Genomic DNA, 11,086 nt, shown 5'->3' on the forward strand with positions numbered 1-11,086 from the left:
TTTATATTACCCCTAAAAATAAATCACACAGACACTTCTTATCATATTGTAAAGGGATGGCCAGGAAAGTGCTTGGAGACCAGCTTCGGTCAAAAGGTGTTAATAATGAACCCCCCCATCTATTTAAGGCACAGCCTGCATTGTGACAATCTATGGCATGGCGAGGACACTTCCAGGAAGTGGCCAACATCCCACTGTGGAGGCAGGACTCACCAGCCATCCTGTCAAAGGGGGGCATTACCGCACATCGATCACCTGTACCTCAAAATGACCACTGGTCGAGAGCGCCTTCTCAACAATTTTAATTAAAGATTTTGAAAGCCAAATTAGGTGATAGCCGACAGGACAGGTAGCAATTGAGAGAGCAAGGGAGGGGGTGGGATTCCAGACTCAAAGAGGAAGCAGCATCATCTGACTCCTCCTAATATACCCCTGTACAAGCTAAGACCCCTTGACTACCTAGTTGGCTGACCCATCTATCAATCACCCTAAGCTTCCATAAATAATCTATCCAGTCACAAAACTTTATTGAGACAATCACTAAATTCACAGGCTCTTAAATGCCCTCATGCCTATGCAGCCCTCCCTTAATCTTTTTTTTAAGGGGGGGGGGGGTAGTTATATTTTGCAGGGGAGCCGAACAACCATACACCAGTCTTGACCAAAAGAATATGGCGGAAATTTAATAAGGCAAATACGCCTAAAAAATCATATTGTCATATTGACTGCTTTGTAAATTATCCCCAGGAACATGAATTTGCATATGGCTAAAACAGCCGTATTCATTCGTATTAAAATAAGTAAATTTTCCCCCTATGTGTGCTAGACAAAAATCCAGGGTCCACTTGCTAGTATTGGCCCCCCAGGCTGAAAGAGGCCAGCCATCCCCTGTATATGACACATATAACTGCACACTCCCGGCACCTGTGTTACGTAATGGAAACTGGGGAACTGTAATGTGACATCATTTGTGACATAAAGTGAATGTCATAAAGGAAATTATGGGCACTGTACTGCATAAGCCCTATAATGTGACGTAACATGTACTAAGGCACTACTATGGTGCAGTGAATAAACTAGGGCACCAGTATGGGGCATACAATCAACAACTGCTGCAAAGAGGTGTCTCTCTAGAAGCATTGGAACAGGGGTCCCATCAAAATGTTGCTATGGGGCCTACAAAGTTCTAGCTAACCCATGTCTCTATATATAACACTAATGACAAATGTCTTACATCTGTCTTCCTAGGACACGTTTGATATAAGAATATTGATGGCTCGTACAGTCAAATACACTGTGAATTTTATTGATGGCAAAGAAGAAGATTTGCGCAGGTCAGTGTGATTGATATCTCACAATCTGTTTGTCTTACACAGCTAACCACACACACAATAAAAGGGATTTACTAATCATATGAAATACCACAAACAAGGACACTATTGGGGTTCTGTCTTATGCTTTTGTGCTTACCATCATTTAACGTTATGTTATTTGCAATAGGTATGCATCTCCATTGTGCTTACTGGGACTGAAAGTTGTGCCTAAAGTACAGTATACCTCTAAAGACACTGACAGTGGTAATCTCTGTCCTTGCACATTGAGAAGCACGGCTGTACACCAGGAAAGGATTTGTAGCAGCATTGGCATTGAGTTGGAGTCACAACCTCGGCAAAATATGCACACATGATAGCCCAAGCATCCATCTAGAATTAGCTTAGGTGCAATTTTGTACCTTGACAAAATCATGTTGCATAAAAAAATATACATACTGTATGCACATCTTAACATTGTATTTAGTTGCACCACCCCTATAAGTTTTCTTATGAAAGTAGTCCTCGCCAGTACATACTTACCTATCGTTTTTTGGAGAGGAGACCAGCTACTGCGTGTCAGGGGAGCGGGATGAGGGTGACCTCACCAAACATCGCCTACACTTTAGTCAAATGCAGTAATTCATGGGTCCGCTGATTGGGGAGGAGTTAAAATGATACAAAATTACACTATTTGAGTAATTATAGGCCCGCCCTACCTCGCCACAGACCTGCAAAATTCTGTATTTCTTGCAGCGGGGAAGGGGTCTGCGTGGACGATGCAGGAGACTTGCCCTCCTTACCAGGAGGCCGGGAGGGGGACCCAATTTTCAGGACCCTCCCAGCCATTGCAAAGGGTAGGCAAGTCTGCACCAGTAACATATTTACATATGGGCTGCAGCCCCACCCCCATTTCAATATTTTAACTTGCAGGGAATGCCTAGCAGTGGTAGTGACTTCCCATTGGAAGTGCTCCTTGCTATTCACAGCCAGAGAGGCAGTCTCAGGGGGAAGTGTTGTTTTCTCCAGACTGAGAACACCCCTGCTATAACACCAGCTGTTTCTGGCTACTATAAGCTGGAGAAGACAGGCTGTTCTTTACCATCATATACAGTGGGGCAAAAAAGTATTTAGACAGACATCAATTGTGCAAGTTGACCCACTAAAAAAGATGAGAGTGGTCTGTAATTTCCATCATAGGTACACAATTTAACTGTGAGAGACAGAATGTGAGGAAAAAAAATGGAAATCACATTGTATCATTTTTAAACAATTAATTTGTATATTCTGGCGAAAAAATAAATAACTACCAACCAGCAAGATTTCTGGCTCTCACAGACGTTACTTCTTCTTTAAGAAGCGCTTCTATCCTCCACTCGTAACCTGTAGTAATGGCAGGTAACACCTGTCCACACACTCAAACAGTCAGACTGCAACCCCACTGTATATAGTGGTAGATGCTCAATTAGTTTAGTAATACCATTCAGGTGCATGAAAGGGCGGGGTTAATATTGGGTAAGTAAAAAATGCATTGTTCCCTCAGCTCACTGAATGGTATTAGTAACCAGTCTTGAACACTACATGATAATAGAATTCAGAGATATTGGTTCTCTACAATCAATGGACTTAAACCCCATCTCCCACTGCCACAACTGTGTGGGGCATAATATGGTGTCAGGGGAATTACTGTGGGGTATAAGGAATAGGATAGTCCTTTCCTGTGGAGCCACACCCATTGTGGCAAGGCCATGTTCCCTTATATCTTTGGTCAGTGCAGATGTATCCTTTTTAAATATTTTTTTTTATTTGGGGGATGCATTTTTTAATGTTCACACTAGGAGCCAAATTGTCTAGAAATGGCCCCAATATTTAATGATGATTGTGCTGTGAGTCCTTTGTTGTGTGTCTGTGTGAGTTTTAGCCTAATTTAATGTTAAAACTGCACGTAACACAATTACAATTATTATGTCACATTTCTTTTACTCTCAAATGTGTAACATTTTTATTATCATCAAACTGTTGAATTCAGACAATTAAATCTTACTTTAACCTGTATGTTTTCATTTTAAGTATGGAAATCCCATTTGTTTTTCACATGGTGCAGTCTGGACTGGTTCATGGTCTTGCAATTTGGTTTGATGTGGCATTTGTTGGCTCCCTGTAAGTACATTTCCAAAATTCTTCAACTCATAGGCTGCTCACTATTCGTTAAAAGAAATGTAATATTCATGCATATGTCTCCTAGTGTCACAGTCTGGCTTTCCACTGCTCCTACAGAGCCCCTAACACATTGGTACCAGGTCCGTTGCCTCCTACAGACTCCTCTTTTTGCCAAAGAAGGTGAAACTCTCTCTGGAAAAGTTCTGCTTCAGGCCAATAACCGGTAAGTGGGGATTTTTACACATGCAATAATCACACACATTTTATTAAACCATTTTTGTTTGTTATATTATCAAACTATGTATATATATAGACTGGTTTGGTCAGTGGCGTAGCTACGTTTTGGGCGCCCCCCCGTCGCCTCCCCGCCGAGCACCCCTACCCCGCCGCCCCGCCGAGCACCCCTACCCCGCCGCCCATGCAAACCCCCCCTCAATCCCCCACAGCCTTACCTATCGCGCTGGTCCCGGCGGCTCCGTTCTTCTGCTGAGGACCACCAGAAAATGGCCGCCCCCATACAGCAGACAGTTTCAGAGAACTGTGTGCTATATGGGGGTGGCCATTTTGTGGTGGTCCTCAGCAGAAGAACGTAGCCGCCGGGACCAGCGCGATAGGTAAGTCTGCGGGGGATTGAGGGGGGTTTAACTATAGCACCGCAGCCCCCGGCGCCCCCACATGCACAGCGCCCCCCCGCGGTTGCGGGGGGGTTCGGTGCTATAGTTACGCCCCTGGGTTTGGTCCCAGCGCTCACTGTTAGCTGTAGATACAAATCCCGGTGCCTTCTGTGTACTTGCAAGATAACACCGGCATGTCAATCATAGCGGGTATTCGGCGGCACTCGGTCACAAAAGAAACACACAGAACGCCAAAGTGACGCCAACGTTTCAATGTTTACCACATTTTCGTCAGGGCAATTATGTATTTAATTTAATATAGTCTACTAGAACCCAACTCAGCTACTAACAAGCTAAATACATCTATCTGACTTGATTTTTGTTCAGTCATTCCTAGATTGCATTCCTGGCATGCAGCCAAAGGTGAGAACAGTCATTAGATGGTCACTAACTGTTGAATGATTTCTCTCCTCTTCGATAATAAAAGTCAGTCAGAACTGACTTTTATTTCCGTCTGGGATCGCCAAAAAAGGGGGCGGACGCTGATGTCATGTGACGTCAGATGCCCGCCCTGCCTGTAAAACGCTGGAGTTTCCCTGATGCCACTCTCTGGGGTGTCAAGTCATATCATCAGCAGGTCCCCGATAAGCCACTTCTGAGTAGATTTATCTCTGAAGATTGGGTGCTGTTTTCATTGCTCCTGTATATTGTTATTATGCACATTTTAGATTTTTTTTTTCTGCATGTATTGTACCTGTTGTTTGGGATGGTTTTCTTTGAAGTTGTATTGAAAAACAATAACAAATATGTATTTTGCAATTTACATAAATTAGCCAAAATGATGGCGGTAAGTTTATGTAACATTTGCCTGACATCCAGGGTGCGGGGGGAAGTAGATGTAACATGTGCAGAGAGAGCCAGACTTGGGTGGGGTTTGTACTTCAAACTGATCTCTATATTGCAGTGTAAAAATAAAGCAGCCAGTATTTACCCTGCAAAATAACTCAAACAAATGTAACTCTCTCTGCACGATACATCTGCCCCACCTGCAGTTCACATGGTTTGTCCATTGGAGAAAGAATTTGCTTTTGCGAGTGAACCAGAATCGGGCCCTTTGTGTCTAGAGAACACTTTGGTTAACAAGCTAACGTGATTTTACAGATAGTGTCGCTCTCATCGGAGCGGCTATTGGTGCAGTAAGCGCCACCCCTCACCAGGGAATGTGTCTCCAACACATGCGCCCCCCCTTTCCCAACTAAGGACGCACATTCTTGCGCGTCCACAATTGCTGGTTTGCCAGCTGCCAGATCCCGGCGGCTGGTAATGCTCCAGCAATAATGAGGCTTGCTCCAGCTGTATGTCATACCACTTTATATTGCTTTTATTTACGAATACCTCTAATGTAGGATACAAAGGTGATCTCACTGTCTATTAAATGAAAGAATCAACAACATCCCATCTTCAATAGAACTCCAATCTTAGTAACACCCTCATGTTTGGACCTATGCCATGTTGACCATTTTACTCTGTCGTCCAATTGACCTTTGGACTGTGTCGCCCATATGTACAGTATGTCTACAATATGCTGTAGACCTTTTGACTGTTGACTGAGACACTATCAATCGGATCTCCCAACTTAAGCTGGCCATACATCTACAGATTTATTGTCAGATCTGGCTGGTTGGAACAAAATCCTGGTAATACCTGAATGACAGTTTCTCAGTTTTCCAGCATTTCCAAGCAAATGGTCAACTGTCATTTGCTCTCATCCAGTACCAGGTTTTGTTTCAACAAGCCAGATCTGACAATAAATCTGTAGATGTATGGCCAACTTTACTCTATAAACACTGCTGGCAGGGACTCAATGGCAGTTGGTGTGGCTTCCCTATGCAGTATGCTGTTTATCAAAGAGGAGGATACATTGAACAAATGAAGCAAAAGGTCACAACATTGCCACCTGGTAACAAAATGTATATTGTTCTTGTAGCTCATTTGCATTGCTTACACATGCCTCCCAACTGTCCTGATTTCTGTGGGACAGTCCTGTTTTTTTTGGGTGGGCAGCTTACACAGCGCTTGCCTCCATAGTGACAGAAAATGGGGGGGTGCAGTGGCTTGCAAATGTGGCTTCTCCGAAAACCCATTCCCCCTTTGGTAAAGGTCATTCCCCGTATTCAGGCGCGGACAAGTGTCCCGATCCCCGGGAATATAAACTTGAGAGGTATGCTTACATCAGTTTCTCTGGCCAAACTCAAATTAGTATAACATAAAAGTAATGTTGCCAAGTTAAGTACCAATTACACAGGCCCACGCTTATTTTTAGGGCCTATTGGGGACCCAGGTCTGCTTCCCTCTTACTTCATACCTTTCAGGAGTAGCATCTCTGCCCAGCCCAGAACACCACACACTCTCCATGATATTTGAGGGTGAGGGGTGAAGGAGCAATGACACGCAGCCCCCCCCCCCCCCCCACACACACACACACACACACGCAGCTTATACTGTTCATTCATATGTTTCTTTAGGGGGGGGTGGCCTTGTGTCCATGATTACATCACACCCCTCCTACAGTACTGTGGCCTAGGTCTGCTCTCTGCCACCCTCCATAATAGAGGGTTTATTGGGTTCTAAGGAGGAGTACTTGTATCCTCCAGTGTGCACAAAAGAGAGTGTGTGCACAACAGTCTTCAGTTTGATGGATACCACGGGTGAAATGTAATAGGATGAGAGAATCAGAAAGTGAGAGATTTGGTAAGAAGTCTGCAGTTTTTTCAAAGCGGCAATCATTTACACTGCAATATTAAACTGGTGTTGCAGTGTAAATGTACATTTCACCCCACGTCTGTGTGACATCAGACAAATAAATTCATATAATATTCAAATACCTCAGTATGTGTATTTGATTCCAAACTTTTTTCATCCGTACCAACAGATGACGCACTTGCATTGTGGTAACTAGCATGTAATGATGCATACATTTTTAATGATTGGTTGTTTTTTTTTCTGCTTCATCCAGACAAAGTTATGACATACAGATTATGGCATCAGTAGATCAAAGCGGCTTTAAGTCTGGCAACATTTTGGATTTAAGGAATTCATTTTTTAGGTAAGATCATTAATACTTTAATTAAGTTTGTTACAGTCATGCTGTAGGGGCTAATTCAGCTAGTGACGTTTGTTAGCAAGAATCGCTATTAGGTGATTATTGGTAATCTGCACATGCATGCCCTGAAAGGCACTGCGATGCAGCATTTTGGGGGCATTGACATAGCGCTGAAGCAGTGTGGTCTGGACAATGCAGGGATGTCTGGCCTGTTTGCAGGGAGGGCCGCATTGGCTGCGTGACATCTAATGCAGCCGTTGTAGCCCACAGCATGGCAGCCCGCCGACTTCCTTTAGCTAGGCTGTGCAGGCAGGGGGCTACCTTAGAGATGTGAGCATACCTCCCAACTGTCACGATTACAGCGGGACAGTCCCGATTTTCGGGTCCTGTCCCGCTGTCCCACCCGCGGCAGGCATTGTCCCGCTGCGGGGGGTGGCAGTTGGGAGACCCCCCAATCTAATAGAATAGACGCTGTGTGAAAAAATTTGCATACGCCCCACCCCCTTTTCGGGCCCACGCGAGTGTCCCTATTTCACCAACACAGAAGTTGGGAGGTATGTGTGAGTGCTTCTTTACACAGTGAAGCATTTGCTTATCTGTGATGCAATTGCAAGATTTTGCAATCACATTGAGGGACCTGCATTGCTCTGTGCTGGGCGGCCCTACCCTACTCCTATGTAAGGAGTTGTAGTTTTGCAATAACTCGCAAAATGACAACTCATATTGAATTAGGCCCGTTGTTCGGTGTTTAAACACTTATTTATATAATTAATAGCTGTTTTTTTATATAATCAATAGCTGTCTCATCAATGCCTAAACCAAAGATTTTCTTATGTGTATTGTAATAAAAAATTACAAGTTGTTTCTTAAATATGTACTTAGCATAATAAGAAGAGATCTTCTGTCTATGGAATATGTTTCTTGCCTAAAGCTAATATTACAGCTGTGTGGATAATATTACCCACCTGCATTCTTCTATTTGGTTACAGATATGCATGAACTGGGTGGAGCGAGTTTACCATTAATGGAATGGAGGATGCGTTTGGACAGAAAAAAGTGCTGTAGCTGACAGATCATGCAACTCCATGTGCAAATAAAATGTGTATAAAGTGATCTTAACATGAAATACTATGGGGGACATTTACCAAAATGGATTCCCTAAAAATTCGTATTCGTATTCGTATTCGTAGGAAATACGAATGTGTACGAATGATAGTGATCTTGAAAAAGTCGTATTCCGGAGTGTAAGTTACTACAAAGTCGTATTTTTAAAATTCGTATTTTCCGATGGTGTAGGCATTCGTATGTTTGTTTACGCATGTTTTCGTAGTGTCGTAGATTCGTAGGTGAAATACGAATGTCGTAGAGATTTTTGTCTGAAAAGCCCGTTATTTCACGAATTTGTTGTGAAATAAAATAAGAAATTTTCGTATATTCAACCACATGGTTCACTACGAAAATGAAACTACAAGCGTGATTGGTGTATCTCTTATACACTGGGGAGGGCTCTCACACCCATATATAAGTCGTGGAGGCGCCAAAACTTGTTGTGGGTGTAGTTTGGAGTGTGTAGGAGAGAGGTGCAGTGGAGAGTTGTTTGGTGATTTTTGGTGAGATTGTGAAAAGTGATTTCTGAGTGGACCTGCTGGTCATGCTCAGTTTCATGACGCCGGCGTCTTCTTCCTTGGCACAGCCAAGACATCAGCTGTCTCAAAGCCCACACTGAAGCACCCTGATATAGCATATAGTCTGCCATGCTAGAAGTCAGGAAGTGTTTGTAGGTGGATGTTTGACTTTTATAAGGCACACATGTGTGATTTCTAAGGTCTGTGATGTGTTTTTAAAATGATAACACATGTGTTCCATTGAAGCCGGTGAAATACACTTTAAAATAGACCTTGTCAAGGAGGGTGTATTTTATTTCACGAATTTTTTTACGATTCTGAGTTGTTTACGAATCCTATTTTACAACTTCACGAATACGAATTTTTAGTACATGATGAAAATACGCCTAGCCCATGCAAAAATCATTCGTATTCTATCGATGGTGTAGACTTTTCGTACACATGCGTAGTCGTATTTTGATATACGAATACGACCTCAATATGACAAGTTCACGCCAAGATAATTTCCACTATAGTACGATTTTTTTACTTGTTAAATTACGATTTCACGAATACGCCAGAAATTCACGCCAATACGACTACGAATACGACTTTTTTCACTTTTAAAATACAAATCCATTTTGGTAAATGTCCCCCTATATTTCCATCTGCATTTTTAAAATGGTGATAAATATTTTATGCAACAAAATATGCTTCTGATGTGTTTTTTTTTTTGTATTGCACATACAAATAAATTACAAACAAAATAAGACACATGACTATCCAAACACAGAACACTTTGGCATATTAATCTTGGAATGTATGCAGTGGGCACCACTGTCCATTGAAGTATAGCTGGATATTTTTATAAAATGATTGGCAACCAGTATATATTGGCAGCAGTATTAAAGTTCCTTTGTGGGGCATTTAGTCAAATGCACAATCATTTTCATGACATTTGAATAAATAGATTCACAGGCTTGTCCCTGACATTTTCCCCAAAATGCCCAGGGGCCGGTTATGGATTCATGGCATTAGAAACCTAGGGCTGACCCTTATACAAGAGTAATCTGACACCGACCAGCAGATGGCGTGGTGAGCAACAGAAATGCACACAAATCCAATCTGCTTTTGTTCTGGCTAACTTCACACTCAGGGGGTAGGCACTGCAGTCATACAGCCTACCACCCACTTACCACTCGCTTACCTGGAGCTGGCCAACAATTAAGCGAAATACTGGGGGAAATTGACTAAGATGTGTATTCTACTTCACATGTGATGTTGCTATGGGAAACCAATCAGAAACTACTCATTTATTTAGCACCCTCTAGAAGATAGTAGACAGAATCTGATTGGTTGCCCATAGCAACATCACATGTGAAGTAGAATACACATCTTAGTTATACCCCTTTTACACCAACGAAAAACCCAGGTCGGACCCAGGTCGGACCCAGGTCAGTGTTGGTGTAAATGGGACCAACCTAGGTCCATTGACACTGGTCTCCTACCCAGGTCCTGACCAGGGTTGAACACTGGTCGGACCTGGGTCGTGAGCGGTGTAAATGGTCCCAACCCAGGTCGGGACATCTGGCTAGTGCTGAAAGGATACCAGAAGCACGGGACACCTTTCCGTTAGTCAGTACCATGCGTTCCACAGTGCATTGCAGCAGCAGAAGACAGCAACCCGTGCGGACAGTGCACACAGGCTGCTACCTGGCACTCCACAGGTGGACCTGCCACAACCCTATCTGGCTCTAGGATGCAGCGCTGTCAGGCAGTAGTGGGACCAAGAGCTTAAAGGAGGAGGGTGTGTGATGTGCCTCCCACTCCAGTGACTCCATTTTTTAAGGGATATATACTCTACCTACAGAAATCATTTATGTTTGTTTTGGGGGGGCTGGGGGGAGGGGTATGGATTGTATGGTCGACCTAAAGATTGTCGACAGTCAGAAGGTCGACATACTGCAAGGTCGACTGGTGTCTAGGTCGACATGGGATAAGATCGACAGGTCATTAGGTCGACACAAGCATTAGGTCGACATGGTCTAGGTCGACAGTCAAAAGGTCAACATGGGGTTTTTCACTGGGTTTTTTTTTTACCCGAATGTCGACATAGTCGATATGGACACAGTTTTAAGTGTCCATGCACTCGGCACACTATTTTATTCTCCCACAATGCCCCAGTGCAGTGATGGCTAACCTTGACACTCCAGCTGTTGTTGAGCTACACATCCCAGCATGCCCTGCATCAGTTTTAGCATGGCCAAATAGTAAAACTGTAGCAGGGCATGCTGG

The 11,086-nt window shown here is 43.4% G+C and overlaps 1 protein-coding gene across 6 annotated transcripts in view; it reads left to right on the forward strand.

Annotated features, from left to right (window-relative positions):
* The window catches only part of LOC146077226 (histone-arginine methyltransferase CARM1-like), a 66,063-nt gene extending 56,563 nt beyond the window's left edge, over positions 1 to 9,500 (forward strand). The window contains exons 9-14 of one of the 6 annotated variants that reach the window (XR_014474482.1): positions 1,249 to 1,334; positions 3,381 to 3,470; positions 3,556 to 3,693; positions 4,482 to 4,507; positions 7,101 to 7,190; positions 8,177 to 9,500. Coding sequence is in view for 2 of the 6 variants with exons in the window: in XM_083186019.1 (XP_083042145.1) it covers positions 1,249 to 1,334; positions 3,381 to 3,470; positions 3,556 to 3,693; positions 7,101 to 7,190; positions 8,177 to 8,186 (414 nt within the window). In the remaining 4 variants the exon portion in view is untranslated. Of the gene's footprint in view, positions 1 to 1,248; positions 1,335 to 3,380; positions 3,471 to 3,555; positions 3,694 to 4,481; positions 4,508 to 5,654; positions 6,503 to 7,100; positions 7,191 to 8,176 lie in introns of those variants that run through there. The other 5 variants (XR_014474487.1, XM_083186019.1, XR_014474485.1 and 2 more) reach the window with 5 other exon arrangements.
* The last annotated feature ends 1,586 nt before the right edge of the window (positions 9,501 to 11,086 follow it).

This window comes from Crinia signifera, chromosome 1, assembly GCF_055691185.1.
Source record: "Crinia signifera chromosome 1, ASM5569118v1, whole genome shotgun sequence".
NCBI lineage: Eukaryota > Metazoa > Chordata > Amphibia > Anura > Myobatrachidae > Crinia > Crinia signifera.